Below are 25,369 nucleotides of genomic sequence, written 5' to 3'. Positions count from 1 at the left end.
TCATTGTAAACTGTCAACATTTAAACTAGTACCCCCAACTGTCCCATTAACATTAGTTTAATATGCAAGCAATTATCACGTTATGTTATTTAACTTCATGTGATGAGAAGCTTAAACTGCCTATTTCTACTCAAATCTCTTAAAGGGATATAAACTTCTTTCTTTCCCCTGTCAGCACTGTTTCATTGTTTCATTGTATCTTCCAGGTGTTTGTTGGCGTGAAGACTTATTACTATCAGACTATGTCTTTATGGAAAGCCTTGGCAACAGAATTCAAATGAAATGCTTTTAGGAAATATTAAATCAAAACAGATAATTTTGTTGTTGCTAAATATAGCTATGCTTTCAATACAATGAATAGCAAGCAGTTTTTCTCATAAAATTTGATTAATTTAAACTAATTACTTTTTTTCAGGACTGCACAGTATATGAAACAGAAAACAAAATACTTCATGTTGTAAGTAGCACTGGCTAGTTACAGTAATATTACTCTGCTGTTTCGGTAATATTGTTTAATTTGGACATAATATATAAAACTTGAGAAAATACTTGTATTCATTTCTTTAAAAAACCTCTCTAACAGCACAATTAAAATCAGTGGTCTTATAAGTGTATAACTATTTAGAATGACACTGTAAACTTTTCTAAGCACATTTGCATTTTCTGTCTAAATACTGTTGCTTTTAGTTGGAATAAAATGGCTGGAACTATATTTAGACCACATAGACTGCTAAAAATTGCATTTTTCTTACTAAGGTGTTCCTATGATTGTCATCTTTTTATATTTATAGCAATGTAGAATTTTGATGTTGTAATACTTATCGTTATCAGTACTTATAACATGAGCACAACTGTTTCTGTGTATTTCATGTATCATTACATAAATTGCCAAACCTTAAACTTCAGAATTTTTTTGCCGACACATGAGGTATGAGGAACTTAGTGATTTTAAGAGGTTTCTTTAGAAAATGGTAATGACTGGGGAAGGCACTGGCAAACCACCCCGTATTGAGTCTGCCATGAAAACGCTGGAGGGTGTCACCCCAAGGGTCAGACATGACTCAGTGCTTGCACAGGGGATGCCTTTACCTTTACTTACATTTCTAAAATTGTGTTCCTGGGCGTACATGACTAACCTAAATGAAGTTAGAACACAGTTTGAGTCAGTAACACCTTAACGACAAAAAAGTTTAATTCTGGATATAAGCTTTCATGTGCAGTCAAACTACATGATGAAGTATCATATCCACAATTTTAGTATGTTGGTTTCAAAGGTGTCAATGTACTTAAACTTTGTTCAGACCAACACACGGCTACCCACATGGAATCTAATAGTGTTAGTATATTCAAACTTAATTATACATGTTTTTCTGTCAAATATTAGTAAAGATAAGCTCAACCTCTATCGAGTTTGAAAATCCCTGAGCCAGCATAAAGTTTTTAGGCTGCTGCAAAGAAGGGAATGTTACTTTCTAACTTCTAATGAGCATCACATTTCTAGGTAGCAATTGTTCTGCTTTAATTTTTATTCTGAGAAAAAAATGAGGGTATACAATAGTAAGGCAAAGAAAGAGAAATCGTGGCGCCAAAATCTGTATCTCAGTCTCATATGTAATGGTGATTTTAATCTTCTTGTGTAATATCACCAGATGGTTTGGTGTTATTATATAACTAGATTCAAAGCCCATTTGTGAGATTGGCCCTGATTGGCCCCTCACCCGGACCGACCCTGCCCACTCTCCACCAACTTACCCCATAGCAAAATATGAAGGTGGAAAGATACTTGACTTGATGATACTATACAAGAAGATTAAAATTGTCATTATATATAAAGTTGATATATCTATATTTGGTGCAGATTTTAGCATTATGAATTATTTTCAATTTTGATTTGAATTCTATACACAACTTATGTAATATTTAGCAGCAGTGTTGTTATCAGTGAAGGGAAATGACCCATCCTAATGGGCAAGTCTTCACTGTTTACATTAGCTCTCCCCAATGCTATCCAGAAATTATTCCTGCTCTGTGAAAGAGCATTACTTAAAGTTCATTGGACAGTAGCAAATTGCTAGCAGATTGGAAGAAACTACAATAAATCATCCTCATAACCTACTGTGCTACATAGGACAGCAAGAATGAGCTACTGGGAATCACAGAACACAAAATAGTCTTAAGGTCCATGTTGCTCAAGGTAAGAATCCTTGCATAGCATTATAAACTAGCTCAGCCTTTCTCAATTTTTTTAACTTTGAAAAACTCCATTCTTCAGGCTTTGAGAAACCCCAGTAGTGGTGCGATATAGCTCAGAATATAGCTGAGAAGCATAGCTGTGTACATACCAGGGATAGGATGTATGGGGTGAACTGATGATAAAACTGAGGTAGCTTTGTAATCACACTAACTCCAGATATTTTTTTTGATGACAAGTAAGTGTTTCTGATATTCAGAAAGGTTTTTTAAGGCTTTGAGAAGTCTTCCTTTTCAATTTCTACTTAAATACTCAAGCATAAGTTTTTGATTTTTACTGACGAGTTTTGCTTGTCACAAGGTTTGTGTCCATCTAATCCAAGCTACTGGCAATAGTAGAGCCTTTTTGCTTAATCATAGACATTCCAGCAACAAGATGTCAGATTTTGAAAGAGACCCTAAGTCTGACCTATTTAAAACAATAAAATAGATTGATATCTCTGTGTAGTCAGATAATGTATATCTAATAGTATGGTATTCCCTTCTGAAACTCCTACCCAGATAATGAAATCCCATAGGACAATTAGATTATAATGTGCATATTTATGTAAGAAATCAGGAAGGTTTTTTAACATTACAAATTATGGCTATGGTTGGGTATTTTATATAGTTACTCTTCACTTTTCTTGATTTTTAACAGCATATTTACTGTATTCTTTTTTTTTATGTCTAGTGCAAGACTCTCTCTAGTGTCTGTGACCACATAATCTCACTGTCATCTGATCCTCTCGTTTCTCAGTCTGCTCACCTGGAAGTGATTCAGCTTGCAAACATCAAACCAAGTGAAGGGCTGGTAAGATGTACACAGTTTATCAAAACTGTCATCCAAGATGAAAGAGGAAAATTCTCTAAATAAGACCTTAATTTGACATATCTAGCTCTTCTGATGGATATGTGATTTTTTCAGACAGCCAGATGCAATGCATTGCTTATCAATAATCATTCTGTAAAATTCTCAAGAAAACAGGAAGAAAATAGTTCTAATTAAAAATCAGCTAATGTGTATTGCAATGTCTTATATACTGGAACTGGTTCTCATGTTTGAATTCCAGAATCTGCTTCATGGTATCCATGACAGATAAAATAATTGTATGATTTCCTGAGGATGTTTGCAATAAAATCTAATGAAGATGTTACTTCATTTGTGCCATGATTTTCAGCAGTCTTGGAAGTAAGCTTTCAAGTCCATACTGTATTATAGGTTCACAGAGATATTATTTGAAAGAATATCTATAATTTGTGGGAAATCTAGACCTTGTTTCCAAGTTCAGCATTGTGATTATAACTTTACAGAACTCTTGTACTCTTTATTTGACTATATAAAGGAATAGTATAGTAAACTTTTGGATGCTGGAAGTGTTCTAAGTAATTATAAAAATGTTTACTTTTATTATTATTTATAATGTCAACAGTGGATTGGATTCAAGCTATCATAAATGGTGTAAGTTCAAGTAAATAGATTTTACTCCATGTTCACTCAGCAGTCTCCTGAATTCCATCAAAAATCCTCTGCTGAGAATAGGGGGACTCTCCAGAACACTATGTCATACCATATAAGGGGCTGTAGCAAGAAAGCTAATTCTCTGTACTGCTTGGTTTTGCAGAAATTCAGATCCAACCCAATGATTGTAATAGAAACAGTAGTACTGAATATCCCTTGACTATATAGCTAATGCTGCTGTTAATAATTTGCTTCCTTAAATGATTAGTGATACAAACCCCTATCTATATTTAAGTGTTGCTTTAAATATTTTATTTTTAATATATGTCTTCCTATGTCATTTATAAAGGTTCTTTTAATGCTTGACACACTTTAAATATTCTCCTCCAAATTTTCCTATAATTGGAACCAACTCTGCTCTTTGCTACAAATTTGCTTTCATTACTGATCTTGAAATTGTTGCAATGCCACCATTGCAGGTGAAAGACATTTTCTGTACCATTGTCTATTTCATCTCACAAATCATCCCATGATATAGGTGTAAATATTGTTCTGTTTTTGATTGCACTGGCTATTTATAACACTTTTTGAATTCATCTCTCCGTCTAAAGTTCTCTCCTTTCAGAAGTACTCTTAAGCAGTGGCTAAAGTTTTTTTACTTTATTGTACATTGTATCAATTTCTGTCTTATGAAATTTTTAGTTGGTATAATTCTTGGTGCATGGAACTACTTATTCATTCTGTGTTTGCATTTAACATAGCACCGTGAGCTTCTGAATCTTTATTCGAATTACTAATTGAGTTACTTTAAAAATAATTTTTAAATAACTTCTTTGGATTTGCCTTCTCTCATATCATACACTGTACTCTTAGTATTTTTGATTCTGTGCAATAGTGAGTTTAATAAGAGACAGATTATATAAACCAATTTATGAGACTCGAAAAACAGATACACAACCTATCGTTATGTACATTTGCTTCATTATTTTATTTATTTTAAATTATTTTATTATAAATATATAAATCAATATTTATTTAATTCTTTCTTTTATAAATGTAAAACTGCTTTTAAGAGTCTTAGTATTTCTATATTGGAAATCTAAGAAAAGGGGTGGTTTCTGATTTATCTAAAAGCTATGTGCTATATTTCAGCTAAACATAAATCCTGACAACAAATGAGAAATAATTTATGAAATATATACTTAATATGAAGATGAGAATTATTAGTGTAAGCAATATGGTTACAAAAAGAAAGATGAGGAATAAAAGAAAATAAAAAAAACATTTTTCTTGTACATTTGTGTTTGGAAATTGTATTATTGAAGTATGAACAATTAAGAGAAGAAGTGATTGGAGGAAATAAATATGGTGTTTATTTTTTTAACAGATATAGTTCAGCTTTCTGTCTTTTTAAATGCTACAAACATTAATGAGAAACTGGGCTTTAATTTAGTGCATTTTTGTTAATACCTCTAAGAACCAGACTTCATTTTACATAACTTTGGACTATACTCATGCTTGTGGAAACGTGATGCGATCATTTGCTAATGTTTGTTTGCTATAATTCGACAACTCAAAGATGTAACCTATGAAACAAAAAGCCCCACAGAAAACATGTTCTGACTAACGTCTTACAGAATAATTAAATGTAGGCAATTTGAATAGCTGGGTACAGATGTGAAAGTTTTGTGCTTGTTTTTTGTGGGGGTAGTTTCTTCATCACTGGTTTAATTATGAGTTTTTTTCCTCTGTTGTTTAGATTATGGAGATATAAATTTGACTGATGCGGTTGAAATTTGTCTGCTTATCACTTTCTTGCCTTGCCAGCATCATGAAGGGATAGCAGTATATTTATAAATTTAATATAATAATTTAACTCGTCTCTATTTTACCACTGCTGATGTATAGCATAGGTCCATAAACATTTGTGAAGGCTTGATCATTATCAGTTTCATATTTCTACTGTCTTTAGATCATAGATCGTGCCAAGTATCTTTGTGTCAATTCTGTCTAGATTGAACTTTCATTGGCTGCCACTGAACACTAAATATATACCGTATTTGCCGGCGTATAAGACGACCCCCCAACATTTCCACTCAAAATATAGAGTTTGCTACATTACATTACAGTACTTTGGGCCACTATGGGCAGCTATGTCTATCCCAACTGAAGTGCACCTGGCATATAGGACGACCCCACCACTTGGAGGCATGTTTTTCAGGGGAAAAAAGGAGTCTTATACGCCAGCAAATACTGTATACATTTAGTGTTCAGTGGCAGCCATAGGCCTGCCTTCAGATGAGAAAGCCAAATAGAATTTTGACATTGTGTTGATGAGTTCTTAATCAGACTCTCTGTACAATGACATCCTGTAGTCTGGATAAATACACTGAACAGAAAGAGGAATAAGATTGAACCCCTCTGCAGATTATCCAAGGACTATTCCATGAATACCCAAAGCAATTACTTGTTATTGTGCTTTCGGGACATCCAATGGAGGGATCAATAAAAATGCAGTTGCCAGGTGTTTCAAATTAAATTATTGATATCACAGAATTAATTTGATCTAATAGGACCAATAGGGTAAAATTTAACTGAAACAATGGTTGAAACCAGAGTTAAGACTCAACCTTTTAAGTGCTGGTTACATTGAAATACTCTATATTCTGTCATCTGTTCTGTAGTATAGTCAGCATTTCTTAGCCATCTGTCACTTATGACAGTTGATAAAAGTCTAATTCATATTTGATAACTATTTGGTTATGTGAAACTCATCATCTCTGGCTCTACTTGCAAACCCTCACCAACCCTTCACTCTCCAGACTGCAGAATGTGCAGAAGAAGGGGGTTATGCCACTTTGTTCCTCCTTTGCTCAGGTCTGTTGTTCCCCCATACCTCAGAGCAATATTGTGTTTTCCACCCTGGCCTACTGTTGGAGCCTCCTTTTTAAAGAATCTGTTGTTTTTAGTTGCGAAGTCATGTACAACCCATCGTGACCCCATGTACAATTTTCCTCCAGCCCTTCCTGTCCTCTACCATTCCACGGAGTCCATTTAAGCTCGCATCGACTGCTTCAGTGACTCCATCCAGCCACCTTGTTCTCTGTTGTCCCCTTCTTCTTTTGCCCTTAATCGTTACAGCATTAGGCTCTTCTCCAGGGAGTCCTTCCTTCTCATAAGGTAGCCAAAGTATTTGAGTTTCAACTTCAGGATCTAGCCTTCTAAAGTGCAGTCAGGGCTGATCTCCTCTAGGATTGACTGGTTTGTTCGCCTTGCAGTCCAAGAGACTTGCAAGAGTCTTCTCCAGCACCAGAGTTCAAAAGCCTCAATTCTTTGACGCTCGGCCTTCCTTATGGTCCAGCTATCACAGCCATACATTGCAACTGGGAAGACCATAGCCATGACTAGACGCACTTTTGTTGACAGGGACCGATTATGCACTGGGAACTTCACTGCCCCAACTCCCGTGCAGGAGCACAAATTGGGGGTGGATGAGGTGCACCAGGCCAAATGCTCCCCCATGTGGGTGCAGGAAGAGGTGGGTCAACCTGCCATGACTAAAACTCTAGCCTGCAGCCTGGCACGAAACCTCCCATGCATAAACGGTCAGGGTGATGTCTCTGCTTTTTAGGATGCTGTCTAGATTTGCCATAGCTTTCCTCCCCAAGAGCAAGTGTCTTTTAATTTCTTTGCTACAGTCCCCATCTGCAGTGATCTTGGAGCCCAGGAAAATAAAATCTGTCACTACCTCCATTTCCTCCCCATCTATTTGCCAGGAATTGAGAGGGCCGGATGCCATGATCTTAGTTTTCTTGATGTTGAGTTTCAAAGCAACTTTTGCACTCTCTTCCTTCACCCTCATCAAGAGGCTCTATAGGTCCTCTTTGCTTTCTGCCATTAGGTATGATCTGCATATCTGAGGTTGTTGATATTTCTCCCTGAAATCTTAATTTTAAGGGTAAGGATGGGCCTAAATGGAGTATCAGCAGTTGGCTGAATTGAAGACAGGCATCATTCCCATACTAATAAATAGAGCAAGTGTCCTTCACAAGTGATCAATGAGTCATGAAAGATCACACGATGCCACAAATTTTGACTCTTGCTCTGTTCTAGTGTTGTAAGCATACTAACATTGCTACCCATATTGAGCTAGACCAGGTTTCTTCAACAAGGCTTTTACAATGGCCCTGGAAGGAATTCACCAATTGGGTGGGAATTTATAAACACACACACACAAACACAAATGTTTGTAATTATTGTGTGATATGACTATAGAGCCTACTCTAGTCATGTTTCTGAAGTGGATGAGTGGGACAATGGAGTGGCATAGGCCTGCACCAGCCCTGTTTCTGCACGCTCCCAATGTAGGTTCCCTTTAGTGAAGAAGAGCAAACTGATAACCAGTCCAGAGTACAGATATGGTTCTGGTCATGAATCGTCTGAAAATATTTCTGTGCAGTTGCTTCCTGGGCTGTGGGAATGGTCTGGTGATGTCACATCCAATAGAGAGTGTCTGGGTGATGTCACTTATGGTGACATGTGACTTCTGGGAGCATGGCAGGAAGATGTGACCTGCTTACATCAGGGGCTTTTCAAAGCTTGAAGAATGTTTCAGGGGTTTTTCAGTGGTAAAAATGTTGAGAAAGGTTGATCTAGACAAATATAGTTTCATTCTAAATACAAATAAATATAACAGACACATTCAAAAGATAGACAAATCCATATCTAAATGTAACATTTCATTTAAGAAATTGTCAATACAACAATCCCAACAAGAAGCACATGGTCTGGTCCTTCGGGAGGAGCTGGGCTTAGTCATAAGCTTCTAGTTGTCATGCAGAAGCCTCCCAGTTTCAATCTCCAGCATCTGTGGTTAAGAATCATTTATTTATTTATTTATTTATTTATTTATTTATTTATTTATTTATTTATTTATTTATAATATTTATATACCTCCCTCTCCGAAGCAAGTGATATGAAAGACCTCTCTACCTGAGAACTTGAGAGCTGCTGCCAGTCTGAATGAGTCACAAATATGACTTTTATACCTTGTGTTGTTGAAAATATGTTATGCTTAGCATTTTGAGGGGTTCTTTGTAAATGTTAACAAGTGTTTCATAATCTTTGATAATTTTGTTTATTATTACAGTGCCCTCACATTAGGCATAATTTCACTCATTTCTTTCCCATTCAGAGTTTCTGAAGACAGAATGAAATATTTTAATTCACAATGATAAATACAATTCCTTCTTTCTTAATGAACTTCTAGAATATTTTACACTTTGGTATAAAAAAGTACAAATAAAAAATGTGCATTACTGTTTTTGAGAAGAACGAAAATTGAATCCAGTAGCACCTTTAAGACCAACAAAGATTTATTCAAGGTGTGAGCTTTCGAATGCATGCACTCTTCCTCAGCCTAAATCGAACGAGTATAAGCGTGTAGATAGAAGGCAAAAGTAAATTGTGGCAAGTTAGTAAACTTTAATAAATCTTTGTTGGTCTTAAATGTGCTATTGGACTCAATTTTTGTTGTTACTTCAGACCAACATGACTACCAACTTGAATCTGTATTTGAGATGCTTTGTTATAATTTGAAAATATTGTTTATGAACACTGGAATTGATAAATTTGTACTCAAATTAGTATCCTGTGGCTAAATTAGTTAATGTATCCTAAAGTATCAAAAATACACATTGTAAGATAAAGCATAATAAGCTGTATGTTGTCTTAGTAAATATTATTTAAAGTATAATAGATACAGGTGCTCCGGATGGCTTCTTTCATCTTTTTAAAACTTTGTTAAATGTTTAAGTCTATAGCAGATTGATATTAATGAAAATTGAAAATTAGCATTATTTATTCCATGTACTGAGTGTTTTTTTCTTTCAGTATGTAAGAAAACGTCATACTTTTATGCAGAGAGCACATGTTCAAATGTATGACTTAAAAATCAGTAGTTGTATGGGGTGGAACATGTGCCATCATACATGTTAACAAATATAATTAATTTAATTGAAAGATAGAGGTATAATCCTTTGAAGAAAAAAATAATTTAGAAACCAAGAAATATTTACACAATTATATGTGATACTGTGATACTTAATAATGAGTATGACACATTTGTGGAATAAATTTAATCTGTTTTACAGCTGTTTCCTCTTCTGCTCTTTTCTGCTGTTTTTTTTTAACAAATTGTCTTCCACAGCTCATTTGTCTGCCCATGTACTTTTTCTGAAGATGTTTTTTCTCCTTCACCTTGTTTGATATTTTTTATTTTGGATATTTACTTTTGTAAAAATGCAATACCACAAGGGGAGAACATTTACATTCAAGCCATTTACCTGAAAATCAGTATGCATTTCATTTCATAACTTTTAATATTAATACCTGTACTATATTCAGTTGTGTTGATTTTCAGATATTATTGTGCTCCGCTTTATATTTTCCTTTTTTTATGTGCACTGTTTCAGAGAACAGTCAGTAGCAGCTGATCCTCTAATTTTAACAGTTGTTTTGCTGCCCATATGGATTTTACGACTTGGGTAAAACAAGAAATATTTCTTCTGTAAAAATGGCAGCTATTTATTTTTTAAAATGTTGGTAACATCGAAGAAGAAGGAGGAGTTCGTTCTTATATGCCCCTTTGCTCTACCTGAAGGAGTCTCAAAGCAGCTTACAGTTGCCTTCCCTTTCCTCTCCCTACAACGGACACCCTGTGAGGGATTGCTTATTATTGGTTATGCTACTTAATATCCAAAACACAAACTTTAAAATTCTGTGTAGATTACTGTGTCCTTTTTACCACTGTTCAAACCACTACAAGTCACTCAGTGTGCAGTGATTTGAAGGAAAAATTGAATAAAAATAACAAGATAAACAAGTATCATCAACTGAAAATAGGTGGAAGAAGAGGCATTTTTCAAGTTTGGTAGCTGAGTCAGAACAATTGCTATTCCATTTCCCCCCTTCTTTTAAAATAATATTTATATGGCAGTTTGCTCTCCTTTAGCAAACTTTTGTCACAGACAACCACCTTGCTTTTCTCATTGCAAGTTTGATCTGATTTTAGAAAATTTCAATAACAGCAACAAGCCTATTCCCATCATGTGGAAATGACTGTCTCTACTGTCAGGGTCCTAGTATGTATACTGCATCTGACACTATATTTTCCTTGTTTGCTGTTTCTGTTCTGTGTTTTGTGAATCATAATTGTGCTGTACAATTGCCCTACCTGTGCCTTTAGGTTACATTGCTGATAGCTTTGATGTCCTTCATAAGTGGCAGAGAGTTTTTGACTATTGTGGCCCATCTTATTTTCACAGATTAAAGGGGGAACAAGGATGTGTATTTGTTTGAATTTTCAGTAAAATAATTGATAGATGGAGGCAAAATGTTGCAAGAAAATGCTGCATTAATATTTGCACTTTCTGATACTTTATAGGGAGCTGTTCTTAGACACAGACAATTCTTTCCTTTGTAGAAGTATGTCCCGCGTATAATACCTGCTTTGTTAAATTTGGCCCTTGTCCCTGATTGTGAAAAAAGGGTTCTTCTACACGTGTGTCCTCTGTAAAGAAATGGGACTGTCATATTACCAGTATTATTGAAGCAAAAAAAAAAAAAGCCTCAGTAGGTAATGGAATGGTGCAAAGATAATCAAAACCCGAGAGAGAGAATATCTGTTTAGAAATAGAGCTAGGTAATTTCAAACTTGAAGGGGTGAGAACTAGGCATGATCTGCTTTAACAGCCTTTTTGAGTGCTTGAAGAAAGACTACATTTAGTGTGATGAAATTTTCAGGTGTAATGTAGTCAACAAAGTCATTCCTGATAAGACTGTTTCCTTATTTGAACCTTTTGTGATGTGTTGACATATAATTATTTGGGAAGACAGTCTTTTTAAGTTGGTCATACTGGTCATGTGTATCTTCACAGAAGCTTCCATAAAATTACAACTCAGATGCTTCAAGAAATCAGTCGAAAAATAAATTATGCAATTCTTTAAAAGTAATGCCAGGGGTTTGTGTGTGTGTGTGTGGTGTATGTATTTGTTAAGTGCCATCAAGTTGCAGCTGACTCATGATGACCCTTTAGGTCAGCCTCTCACCTTTTTTACTATTGAGAAACCCCTGAAACATTCTTCAGACTTTGAAAATCCCTGGAATTATTGAAATTGTGCTGAATATGGTTGGGAAGCATAGCTGGGTACACATCCATGGCCCCTCCCCTTCCCACCTCCTCTTTATTGGCTATTATATATAAATGTATATGTGTATGTATATGTGTACATAAAATCAATTTATTGATCACCACAGACAATGCAGCTCGTGGCAATTTACAAAAGCACAATAAAATCTTCAAATCCTATCCAAGTTAGGCACAATTTATTTCTGACATTTACTTAAGTTTCTACACAGGGACAAACTGAATGTATATACATTTTGTACATTGTTCCCAGATCAATTATTTACACAAATCTGTTCTTTGTATTAGAATAGTGGGAACCACTGAGCATGAGATACTGAGCTGCAATTACATGATAGGAAGTCATGTGGCATTAGAGTCACATTGCAGAAAGGTCAAGCAAGACCATTGGCTGCAGACCAACAGAGCTTAATACAGTGTTGAAGACACACACTAGGTATACCGTAGTGAGGAGAAAACAAAGAGTCAGCACAATAGAGATATCTTTACCTCTGAGTGATGATACCTTTTTGTCCTGTCACTCCTTTATCCATGCATGCAAAGAAAGGTGGAAAGCATAGTACCCTTTCTTATTGCAGCAAGATCTTCTAAAAGGCAGCCAAAAACAAAGGCAGTTCTAGAGGCACTCAGCAAGAGGGATTCAGCAATTCGCCTGAGTTTTATACCCATGGGTTTCTCTAGTCAGTTAGCAAGTACTCCATTGCAAAATGGAGTATTCTGAAGTGATGCTGAGTATTGCTGGTGATATTTATAGTTTATCACAGTGTAACTGCCCTTTCTTTTTCTTTATACCTGTATAAATTATAAAATTTGGTTAGGTTCTAATGGCTTTTGTGGATTTGCATTCTTAGGATGTCATCACAAATCACATTTGTAGTTCAGTATGTTTGATATAGTAAAGAAACATACATGCCTTGATTCAATGCATCTCTCAATATCTCTACTTCAACTGGGTTATGTTACTGTTTAGATTTTGTAATGGAGTACCATTGATAAAAGTATTTTGAAATGATCTGTTTTGTTGTATACATATAAAAACCCATGCAAATAAAATTGTTGGCATATAGGAGGCATTTTAAATAGCTCCACAGAGACATCAGTCACACTAATATCTCTTGATACGGAATGGGTATTCTTCCTATTCCTCTTTATTCTGAGAAATTTTCAGTGCCCCAAAAAACAAAAAAAAAACCAACAAAAACATCAAACCAAGTGAGCAGCCACTGCACACAAAGGCGATGTACCTGAAGAAAGATGCCACAGCACTTAAAAATAACAGAGTAGCTCTGAATTTTTTCTTCTGATCAAAATTATTTTAATAATTCAGAGTGGTATTCTAGTGGAATATTTCTATATATCACTCAAATTCTTAAAGAAAGGAGGTTTTTAAATAGCTGAGAAGTGTATATTGGATGGCAATAGTTTGCAAAAGCTTTACAAATTCTTCCATGATGTCTTTTTCTTAGGGTATGTACATTAAATCAACATATGATGGTCTCCATGTAATTACTGGAACAACAGAAAATGTAAGTATTGTTAGTAAATTCACTGAGGTCAAACACTTTTGCCCTGAATTTTTGATTATGCTATCCCCCTTCCTTCCTTGCTTGCAAACCTGTGTGTGTTGACTGCAGATGATCTAAAGCATGCTCAGGGGAAGAAGGGGTGCACGGGGAACAGAATAATTTGAAAAAGCTTAGGCGTAGCTACTACTTTTAACATACATAAATAGTCATCATTTTCAAGAAGGGGAAAAATGTCATGCTTTCACGTTTTGTTATAAAATACAGGTGCATGAATTTAATACGCATAGGACTTTCTGCTGGTACTTTTTATAGTACAATAGTATTTCTATCTTAACCAAATTTTATTTTTGTAAGGTAGGTTATACTGCCAGAGTACCTGGCTTAGGTTCATTCGGTGAGCTTCATGGCACAGAGGAGATTTGAATCCAAGTCTTTCCAATACTGCTCTAACCATACTATACCAGCTTGCCACACTTCACACACACATCTTCTGTGAGCTTTGTTTAGAATTGTTGCTCTTACTAGGCATCTGAAATTGAATTATTCTTCATTAAATTTGGACCCAGAATGAAGGCTTCCAAATGAGAATGCCTATTGCTAACCATTTCATGGATAAAAATGGGAAAACAGTTGAAATGCTTGTAAGATCACTAGCCACAACCTTGCACTGCTCTGTTGTACACCTCTCAGAATGCTCTGTTGCCTCTGCTAGAATAATTTAATTTGTAATAGTCTACCTGCATTGATTTACAAGTTAAGGAAGTTTTGTTCTTGAAGTTATACGTACAATAGAAAATACAATAGCCTTACAGTCTGTTATTACATCAGCAGCTGCAGTGTGTGAATTGTCAAGGTGTGCACTACAAGGTTTGCTTTTGTTTAATCTGTATGAGTTCACATGTATATGTGTGTATTTTCCTCTATGCATGGATATATTAGCTAGATAGTTTGGAAGAAGGGATTCAGCAAGATTTATCGATTCTGGCATCTCATACTAACAAAAATCTACAAAGGCATCCCCCACTAGGAAAAAATGGGAGGGGAAAGTAAGTATTGTCCCTGGGGGAAGGGGAGACTATATGAGGAGGCTTTATTATTTTAAATTCTTCCATAGAGGGACTCATGAATACATGTGTGAACTCTTTCCCTATTAGCAGCACAGCAATACATTTGCCAATACACCTCTTAGTTGGAAGGCATAGGTGCATTTTCATAATTACTGAGTGATCCCCTTGAACTAAGTTACTTCATCTCACTTATATGACATATCACAGATCTTTTCTGCACTGGGAATTTGCCTCACCTTCCGCTTGTCTGGTGGTGGAATAAATTCCCAGTTCCAGATGATGTTGTGGCTAGGCTGGGGCCGTCCCAGGCCTGTCCCAACTCAGACCCTCATTTTCCCTAGGTTCCCTTTTGTGCCCTGGGCTGTGAGGAAGGGAAGAGTTGGACTATCCTGGCCTGGCTGTTTGCCACCCATAGCTGTGATTACAGCCTCCCGGAAGGGACACAAAATGCCTCAGGTGGCTTTGCCACGCTGCACAGTGTGGTGGAGCTGCCTGGGGCATTCCTAAATATTCAAATTGGCCCCCGCTGTCCTGGCTGCCTCGTCTAGAGGCACAAATCCAGGGCAGACCGGGTCCAGCAGGGGGAATACTCTCCCATATGGACTTGGGAAGAGGCAGGGCAACCTTCCCTGGCCCAAGCACTTGGGGGCAGCCCGGCGCCAGGGCACAAGTGTGGAATGGGTCACATAGATAAGTGTGAGTCTAAGGAAAGTATAGGGAGGAAGTGAATGTATTGTATGAGTGTTTGAATGAAAGCTGACTCAAGTGGGTAGCCATGTTGGTCTGAAGAAGCAGTGGCACCTTTAAAAAGGTATGAGCTTTTGCATTCATGTCCACTTCCTCAGATACAATGTCATGGAATGAAAGTAATCATTTCAAACTTAAGAGTGTGAGAATAAATTAGCATACTATATAATGAAAATGGTTAACAGGTCCCAGCGATAAATAGGAAAAATGGCTCGTGGCGGGTTACAGTGTCATAAAACCCCATTAAAACTCCCATTAAAAGACTTTAAAATGTCACAACATGGCGGCACAATAATAAGATCCCCTTCCTACCCCCCTTCCTAAAAAGGGGGGGTGGAGGAGAAGGAGGTCACCGATGTTCAAGAAGAAGCCCGGGGGAGAGCAGTCGATGTACACCAGCAGCCCCAGCCTCAACCATAGACCTGGCGGAAGAGCTCCGTCTTGCAGGCCCTGCGGAACGTTGAAAGGGCCCGCAGGGCCCGCAGCTCTCTGAACTTGAATAAAAGCTAATCTTTTCCAGTTTTTATTCTGGGATATTAGGCTATACCAATCAGCTGGGGTGACGGGAGCTGAGAACCATGCCACCTTGGCTGGAGCAGGCATGGCTTAAAACTGAGGTTCAAGAGGAGCCAGCCCAGGATCATCGGGATGGCATGGAACTCTCAGCTCCTCCTGTCCTAGCTAATCAGATCTCTGTGTGTGGCAGTGAGAAACCTCCCTTCCACATGCAGATCCGGGGTACAGCTTCTTCTGTGGTGCAGTTTAAACTGCCCTGCAGGAGGAGCCGTCCCAGTAAGTCTGCATGCAGTGGGGAGAGATGTCCCTGCTACATGCAGATTCTGGGAGAACTTCTCCATTGGTGCACTGTAAACTGTACTGCAGGAGAAACCAAGGGTTGGACTGGCTTTTTTTGTGTGAAAAATTTTTTTTTGTATACTCTTCTCATATAGCTTATTTGGATTAAGAAGTGTATCACTATAGCATTACTATATATATTATAAGTGCATTGCAAATGCTGTCTTCAAGTAAAATTCCGTGTGTAAGATTATTTACCTGATTCCAAAACTTCTACATGGAATATTAACGAAGTACAGAAAATTATGTTACTCTATACATTTTATATTGCTGTTCTATATTTGGGGTTTATTAACCCCTCAAAGCATGTCAAAATATAAGCAAATGTACTGCTGTATAGTGTAATTTTTCCTGCTTGCTAAAAGATGTATATGTTCTTTCTAGTTTGCTTGTAATAGGCACCACTTAGTAAGAGTGAACGTCCTGTCTCTGGAATCTAACAACTTCAGATGCATATACTTTGATCATTGCTAAAAAAGAAAGAAAGAAAGAAAATCCATTATCCATGATAGACAAAGTGACATTGTACAAGCAAAACAGACTCACTTTGCCAGAATGACTTGTGCGGTGCATTTGTATGGAGATGTCATGTTTTGCACATGAGGGCATATGCGGGTCCCCTGATGCCATTGTGGCTGCTAATACAGCACAGTGGTGAAAAGGCTTCCACACAGCAGGTTTCCCTGAAAGGCTCTTAAAAGTACTGCAGTCTAATAGTGTTATATCTGCATACTAATAAATATATCAGGTTCTCTGAGGGCATTTACGCACATGAGAAATGTAGCCTCCAAATGTTGGCGGCGTGTGGCCCCTCCACATGATGTCATCAACATCCTGAGGCTGTCCAGTAGGCAGCTCGAGATTTCACCATTTTTAAAGCACGATGCAGTACTACCCTTAAATGCGCAAACCACTGGAGGACCACCAGTGAGCAGACTGTGTGGAGGGAGAAACGTACATTAGTCTCAGCAGCTTTGTCTTGCCCTTGCTCTCACCCTCCTCTCTCTATATTTCCTACTTTGAGTAATTTTTCTTTTTTTAAATGGTGTGGTGCATGTTGCAGTAGGACTGCAAACCTAAGTTATCCAAGGTGAAATAAAATCTTGTTTAAAGTGTCCACATTCTTCTTGGGATCAGGCAGGCACAGCCCCATTTCTGTTTTCTGGAGGTGGGAAATGAGCTGGGAAAGCAAGGGGGTGATCTAGCAGCTTTCTCCCAATCATTCAGCCATGAGCGGGCTTTGTTATTAAGCCTCCCATTCATACTAAATGTCTTTTTGGGCTTCAGTTACCTATCTAGCCTTCTCACAACTGGGGCAGGCAAAAACAGTCCTATTTGCTTCTTCTGGAGGTAGAAATGCGTTGGAAAGGGGGGGACACACATGGGTGATCTGGTTGTCTTCTGCTGATCCTACAGGGGTGTGAACAACTTGTTTTAATGCCTACAATCAGCACATAATGTCTTTTTGGGCCCCAGGAACAATGTGCAGCAGCTCAGATATCCACCCAAAATGAAATAAAGTGCAACCCCTCCCCTCCCCTCAATTCCAAAAAGGGAAGGGGTACTGTTTCATTCTGGCGTTGTGGCAATGCGGATGTGACTTTTTTAAAAAATTAATTTTGGATTGGGAAGGAGATAGTTAGAATCATAGAGTTGGAGGGGCCATACAGTCCATCTATTCCAACCCCTGCTCAACGCAGGATCAGCCCTAACCATCCTAAAGCATGTTTCAGTCCACGAGAAAACTGCTGTGCTGTGATTGGTGACTTGCTGTAATTGACAAGCTAAGGAGCGGATGGTGAAGTTTGTATTGCTTTCCCTTGCAGCCACATCAGGAGGCAAAAAGCCATGATGGGGCAGAGGGAAAACACAAGAGAGGTCTACCTGTGAGGAGGGCTGCAAACGTGATATTTAGCATCCCGTGTTTGCCAGCAGGAAGCCACTCCTTTTTTACCCTTCAATGCGGAAATGCCCTGAGTTTCCAACTTTTTTTTTTAAGTAAGTCTCTTGTCCATTTTATTATGGAGATAAGCATATCTCCTCCTCAAGGAGAAGGCCTGAAGAAAACTGAGAATTCCGGGGACCTGATGCATGTTTTGGTATATTGATATAATACTACGAAATCAACGAATCAATAAAAAAGAAAAGCCCTCTGTAGTATGGGAGAGGAAATGCTACCATAGGGGAAATGGCTACTTTGTAGGCGGGACCAGGAAAACCTGGACTTTCTTTTCACATAACAGCCTTCCAGGCTTTGCTGTCTTTACCAAAACTTCAGAGTGCAACAGATTTGAGAAAAAAATAGAGAAAATCCATGAAAACCTCAGGATGTGCACAAATGTACCATGATACTGTGGGGAAGAAAGAAAAACTGACTTCCAACAGCATCAGACTTGGGGCAGATAGCTCATAAAAGGTAAAGGTATCCCCTGTGCAAGCACCGAGTCATGTCTGACCGTTGGGGTGACGCCCTCTAGTGTTTTCATGGCAGACTCAATGGCTTGCCAGTGGCTTCCCCATTCATTACCGTTTACCCCCCAGCAAGCTGGGTACTCATTTTACCGACCTCGGAAGGATGGAAGGCTTGAGTCAACCTTGAGCCGGCTGCTGGGATTGAACTCCCAGCCTCATGGGCAGAGCTTTCAGACTGCATGTCTGCTGCCTTACCACTCTGCGCCACAAGAGGCTCTCTATATGTTTTATGTATAGACTACTGAACTGCTGGTATAAAATTTCTTTAGCTGGAAAAACAAGCTTTTCCCACATTTTTATTATTTTGGTTTTTACTGAATGGTTCAGAATAAAACTGTATGTAGAGATTGCGGCAAACATGTAATATTAGGTACAGTCAGGAGGTAATAACCTATTACTTAGATCCGGTGCTGTGTAAGCAGGAACATAAACTTCCACCTGCTTAAGATCTTGTTCTGCACCTAGTATTTTCCTCCCTCTGCATTATAGTTATGCAGTGTTGATATGCAGTGTTTTGCATAAGTGGAAACACAAGTTGAAATTGAGTAACATTGACTTCATGAAATTTGCTCACCAGTCTTTTCTTATGCATCTGCTTGTACAAGATTTATTGTAAAAGCAACAATTTTGTACTAGATCACACTGATTATGTTACTAAATTATGAAAGGATTTATTGTAATCCTGTGCAGTTTTCAAGGGATCCGGTCATGTTCATTCATGCATCTAATCAATTAATAAACTATATCAGTGGTGCATATATGTACTGAACTTCTATTGGATTGTGTGTTTAGTTGCTGCATTATCAGTACATTTTAAAAAGAAAGCTTCTGGAGTCTAGAAGACAGTCTTAGCAAGGAGTTGAAGAGAAATGCTTTCTAATAATCTCTGGAAAATGTTTTCTGATACCTATAGAACATATTAACTAAATGTTAACTAAAATGGGATCTTTGCCACCTCCCCCTTCTTTTGAAGATATGACATTCCCCAAAAGCTGTCCCTAAAGGTTGGGGTTCATCAGGATGGCATGAACTATATCCCATATTTCCTTTATTTACAGAATAGGTTGTGCAAAATGGAAAGAGTGGGTTTTGCAACGCTCCTCACCATCCACATTCCCAAGGATTCCCTGAGCCCCAGGACCAGCTTGAAGGGGGGGGAATGGGGGACTCCGATGAAAAGCATTTCAGCCTTGATGTTCTAGAGTTTCCCAGATATGTTAGTGATGGGTACTTGGACTGGGAGTATTATTTATTGACCTCCAGGCCATTGTATGGAAGGTAATTGAATTTCATTTTTCAGCCAAGACTGTCTAAAACATGACAGTGAAGGAAGTTTAACAGAAAAGTCATATGTACAGTTACTCAAGTCTTAATCCATTGATTTAAGCATGTGCAGACTGGAACATCTCTGCACAGCGTTGCAGTCAGGGACAGGATATTCTCATAAGTGGTTTCTAGGACATTCCACATTTAGGGAACCATTTTTTACATTGGTTTGCATCCTGACAAAAGATTTTCTGTTTTTTGTGGAATCCTTGTATACTGTCTAAGTGATATTCTGAGGTGTAGTGATTGTTTTTATAAGCGCCAGTGAGGTTCGTTGGGACTATTATTAAATATTACAGGAGGTGCACACTTTCCCTATGGATGCAGTAGAAAATCAGTAATGTCAAAGCAGTTGTCTTTATCATTAGCAACGTTTTGTTTAAGGCAGTGGTCCCCAACCTGCGGGCCGCGGCCCGGCGCCGGGCCGCAAAGGCCATGGCGCCGGGCCGCGGCTCCCTCTCCCCGCCCCCCCCCCGCAGTAAGCTTGCGGCCCGGGAAGCTACTTACTGCGGGAGGGCGGGGAGAGGGAATCAGGGCCGGGCCGCGCCCGTGCAGGCCGCGCCCGCGCGGCCCGCGGGTGCGGCCCGATCCACGGGTGCGGCCTGCGGGCGCGGCCGGGCGCGGCTCGCGGGCGCGGCCCGATCCGCGGGTGAGGCCCGCGGGCGCGGCTCGCGGGCGCGGCCCGATCCGCGGGTGCGGCCGGGCGCGGCCCGAAGCGTGGGCGTGGCCCGCGCGGGCGCGGGCCCTGCGGGCGCGGCCCGATGCCCTGCCGGTCCCCAGCCTAATAAAGGTTGGGGACCACTGGTTTAAGGAACTTCTTCAGAGTATCACAGGACTCCTAAGAACCATAGGTTGAAAACCACTGCTGTCATACAGAAGTTCATATACTAGTAGAAGCCTTACTTTTTCCAAAACTTTTAACATGTTGCACTACCGTGATGTGCATACATGAAGCCAGGAAACTAGAAAGTCTTCGTTGACCAAAATTGAGCTAATTAGATTCTTGAGCTCATAGGGTTCTTTACTTGATTTATCTACTGATTTTTCAGTTCATATTGCCCCTTTGAGTGACCAGTTTTAATGGTATTTTCCTTCCCACTTGTCTTTGTTTAAAATAGATTGCATTTATGAATCCTGGCTTAATGGTTTCTAATATGCAGTAACAAATGTTTTGTTACACTGAAAATTAATATTCTTGAAATCTTTTTACTTAATTAGCTTAGATGTTTGCAGAATAAGCTCACATAGAGATTCCATTACAGAATCCAAGTATGGAGATACATTCTTATAAAAATAGTTTGAGGAGGGTAGTTGTGTTGGTATGCATTGAAGAACCCCTAGCAACTTGTTGGTCATTAAGGTGCTACTGTACTCAAATCTAGGTGTTATAAATTTGACAGTGGTCTGAAAAACTCATGCAGTACAAAAAATTAATATAATGATTAATCAATCCAAAAACTTGCAGAATTGTACCTTAAAATTTAAGTTAAAAGGTGACAAAGGTATACATACAAATACAACTGGCAAATCCAAAAACATACAACTACACAATAGGAAATTTTCAGTTTCAGAGATTTATATAAACTTCATCAGAATTTATTTTTGATTTATGACCATATGGTGTTTTTTGCCACCCCTCTCCAACAGTTGTTTCGGCATGACTAACTTCATTAAAATCAAATACAAATATTCCTATTTGTATAATTGGTTAATTAGATAATGAATTAGATAATAAGTGGTTAATTAGATAATGATCTAATTTGGGTGTGATGTTCTGACTGTATAAAAGTCTGTACCCAGGGTGGCTCACAATGCATGCTGGATTTTGGACGAGTCATAGCATTAGCCCTTTAATTGCTGCAGCTATTAAAATGGTATCTTGAAAGAATTCTTTGCCAGTTCCCAAAGGGCTCAGATTTCTGTTTGCAACTCATCCTACTAGGCTGGAGCCAAGACTGACAAAGCCCTGGGTCTGGTTGGGACCAGCTGTACTTCTTTGGGGCTGAGACCACTAACAGGTTGGCATTTACTGAGTGGAGAGCTCTTTGGGGGAAAGACTCTGAGATTCAGGGCCAAACCCTGAGATGCAGGGCCAAACCAGCACCTTGAACCTGATTCGAACTCCACTGGCAACCGGTGCAGCTGCTGAAGGACTGGCCTCTTCAAGGGTTCCTGGTAAGGACCCAAGCAGCTGCATTCTGGACCAGCTGCAATTTCCGGATGGAGTAGAGTTGTAAAGTAGCTGTTTACCCATAGTGGAAAGCAGCTCTTTTATATGTCTTATTAAAATAATTATATGGTGTCTGAGAAAGATTAAGGGACTTGGGAATAACCACTTATGTAGGGTTGATCTTTATGTGCATTTTCAGAGTCCGATATTTTTTTTTCTTTTTTGCTTGCTTTTACATTTCAGAAAAAGAATTATCCATGGATTAGAGAATATATGAGGAAAAATGTTTACTTTGGCACAATATTAATGCTCTGGAAAAGAATTATAATCATGACTTACATTAATGTTTTGAGTATGTTACAAATCCTAACCACTTACGTGTAGTATTATATAGCCTTTTCAATTTCTTACAAGGCTGTATGTTTGCTATGGATTCTTATATCTGTGCCTATATTAATTCTGGTATAAATCGTATTAAATTATTCACTATGAAATGCCCTTATATTGTATATTTACATTTCAAAATAAGAGACATATTTTGCTACTTGAAAATACAAAGCTAACACAGTTTACATAGCCTAACTATCTTGGTTTTGCTAAAGGAGAGATGATAGCCAATAAGGACTGTATTCTTTATCATCTCTTTTATTTTAAATTCAGTCACCTGCAGATCGCTGTAAGAAAATCCATGCTGGAGATGAAGTGATTCAAGTTAACCACCAAACTGTGGTATGTATAATTGAATTCTGTATCACTTGAAGATAGACGCCTGCAAACTAATCATTAGCATATATTAAAATGTTCTCTCATAATTTTAGCAGTTAAAGAGTTAATTTTTAAAGCAGTTAATTCTTAAATTTAAAAATTACTCATTTTGTGACTTTTATGCTAAAATTTAAAAAAACTGAAAGATTAGCAAGGACCATGTAAGACTTGCAATATAATTAACTAATTGCCATGATCCAGAGAGACTTCTCAAAATAGTACAGAGAATATTATGTACTTATAAATCTGTGTCTTCCATAGTCAGTTAAGAGATTGAATAGACCAGTCATTCTCTGCAATACCAAATGAAGCTTAGATATCCGTACCTCTGTACACTAAATCAGTGGTCCCCAACCTTTTTATCACCAGGGACTGGTCAACGCTTGACAATTTTACTGAGGATGGGGGAGGGGTAGTCTTTTGCCAAGGGATGTCGCCGCCACTTAAGTCCCTGCTCTACTTGCTTTCCCACCGGCGCCCCTGACTTACCGCCACCCGCTGGGGGGTGCTGCCAGCAGCAGCTGTGCAGTGCCAGGCTGAGGGGGAGCCCCAGCCATGGCAGCTGCCGGAGAGCACCAAAGGTGAGCCAGCGGCAGAGTGGCAGGGCAGCCCCCAAGGCAACAGCTGGGGAGGAGGAGCTGCGGCCCAGTACCGACTGATCCACGGACCAGGCCTGGTCCCTGGACCGGGTGTTGGGGACCACTGATGTACTGGATAGTGTTGGACTAGGATCCTTGAGACCCTGGTTTGAAACCCCACATTTACTAGAAGAGCTTGCCGGGTGGCCTTGTCACGAATTCTAGAATGGCACAACCTCACAGGATTGTCATTAGAAGAAAATGGAGGAAACTGGGGAGGAAAGTGGGAAATATAGAAGTAACTGCAGATGTGTATTTATTTTGAATTTTGGGAACAAGTGAGGGATTGTAGAGGAAGTGAAACTCCCATTTTCTTCAGCAGCTGACACTGGTGCCCCTCTTTAACTCCAGCTTAAGTTTGCCTTCTGTCTGCTTGCTGCCTGATCTCCACCAGTGTTTGCACACATTTCAATATGCTCCCAAAAGCTCCTGACTTTCATATCCCTCCCCCATCTGAGCATACACATTGCTATTAGCATGGAAATGGGAAAAGACTGGGAATTTCTTTTTAAGAGTTAGATTATTCTACAAACCTGGAGATTTTCAGGGCTTTGCAAAACCATTCTGAAGATCTGCCTATCCACACAGGTTCATATCCTAAATATGTGATACAGGGATTATTAAAGTTGGCTTGTGCTACACTTTCTAGTACTTTTATTACAATCCAGTGAGAGTCTCTCCAAGCCCACAGAAGCAACCGCAAGCCTCACAAATACAAATGCATTTAAGACTTAAAATACAGCATGGAATGATCCTGCATGGGAGGCTTGTCTCCATGCCAAGAACAAAGTCCACATAATAATCACCCTCCAGCTGCTACTGAGAAATTGATTTGCCCCTGCCTACTTTTGGGAAAACATATGTGAAACTTTACAGCAGTGGTCCCCAACCTTTCAGAGGCTGGGGACTGGTAGGGCATCGGGCCGCGCCCGCGTGGACCACGGCCGCGCCCGCGGGCCATGCCCGCGCACCGGGCTGTGCCCGCACAGGCCACGCCCGTGCATCGGGCCGCGCATGCGCAAATGCTGATTCCCTCTCCCCGCTCTCCTGCAGTAAGAAGTTTCCTGGGCCACAAGCTTGCGGCCTGGGAAGTTTTTTACTGCGGGGGGGCGGGGAGAGGGAGCCATGGCCCGGCGCCATGGCCTTCGCGGCCCGGCACCAGGCCGCAGCCCGCAGATTGGGGACCACTGCACTATATGACTAGTATACATACTAGCTATTAGTTATTTTATAGGCTTTACTTTTTTTGGTAATTCACAATCCAGTTTTATAGTATTAACTCATCTGGAAAATGTACAGTGTTGTCCTAAGGAGAGTTATACCCTTTTAAATCACTTGAAGTGAGTGGGTTTGGAAGGATATAACTCAGTTGAAGATTACATGGTCAGTGATACAGAAAAAATTTCAAGCTACTGCTATTAATTCAATGCCTAGTTAATTTTGTTGTGATTCTGTGGCCATTTTAATTTGATATTTTAACATATATTCAGTATTTAATATTTCCAAAACCTAGATTGGGGATGGGATAGATTCTGGGAATGCTACCAGGTATATATATAAATAAAAAACTATAATTATTATAATATATATAATTATTTATATTTATATTTATATTTGTATTTTTTATCTGGGATGCATTGTATAATTTCCTCTGTTTTATGTGAGAGCGAAACACTGCTTTTATTTGTCTTCCATATATCTTTAAAAGCAGCATAGGAAGGCCTAACATGCTTGAGCTCAGTACAAAAGAAAAAGAGCATGCATGGGTGAGGAATGCTAATGCTGCTCACCCTTGCCCTTTACCTTACTTCGCTCCAGTGTTGAAAACGCATTTAAATAGAGTACAGTGAGGAAAGAGGTGAGAAAGGGCAGTGTTTACCTGGTATAATTATGTTTAAATGTAGA

General features: G+C 38.8%; 1 protein-coding gene across 14 annotated transcripts in view; it reads left to right on the top strand.

Moving 5' to 3' along the window:
• The window catches only part of CNKSR2 (connector enhancer of kinase suppressor of Ras 2), a 222,645-nt gene that overhangs the window by 74,285 nt on the left and 122,991 nt on the right, over window positions 1–25,369 (top strand). For 10 of the 14 annotated variants that reach the window (XR_013232003.1, XR_013232005.1, XR_013232004.1 and 7 more), the window contains exons 5-8: window positions 416–457; window positions 2,924–3,043; window positions 13,365–13,424; window positions 22,722–22,790. Coding sequence is in view for 11 of the 14 variants with exons in the window: in XM_077343049.1 (XP_077199164.1) it covers window positions 416–457; window positions 2,924–3,043; window positions 13,365–13,424; window positions 22,722–22,790 (291 nt within the window). In the remaining 3 variants the exon portion in view is untranslated. The remainder of the gene's footprint in view (window positions 1–415; window positions 458–2,923; window positions 3,044–13,364; window positions 13,425–22,721; window positions 22,791–25,369) is intronic. The other 4 variants (XM_077343051.1, XM_077343048.1, XM_077343052.1 and 1 more) reach the window with 3 other exon arrangements.

Source organism: Paroedura picta, chromosome 6 (assembly GCF_049243985.1).
Source record: "Paroedura picta isolate Pp20150507F chromosome 6, Ppicta_v3.0, whole genome shotgun sequence".
Lineage (NCBI taxonomy): Eukaryota > Metazoa > Chordata > Lepidosauria > Squamata > Gekkonidae > Paroedura > Paroedura picta.
The sequence above is the reverse complement of the archived record's forward strand: the minus strand, read 5'-3'. Positions and strand labels throughout refer to the sequence as shown.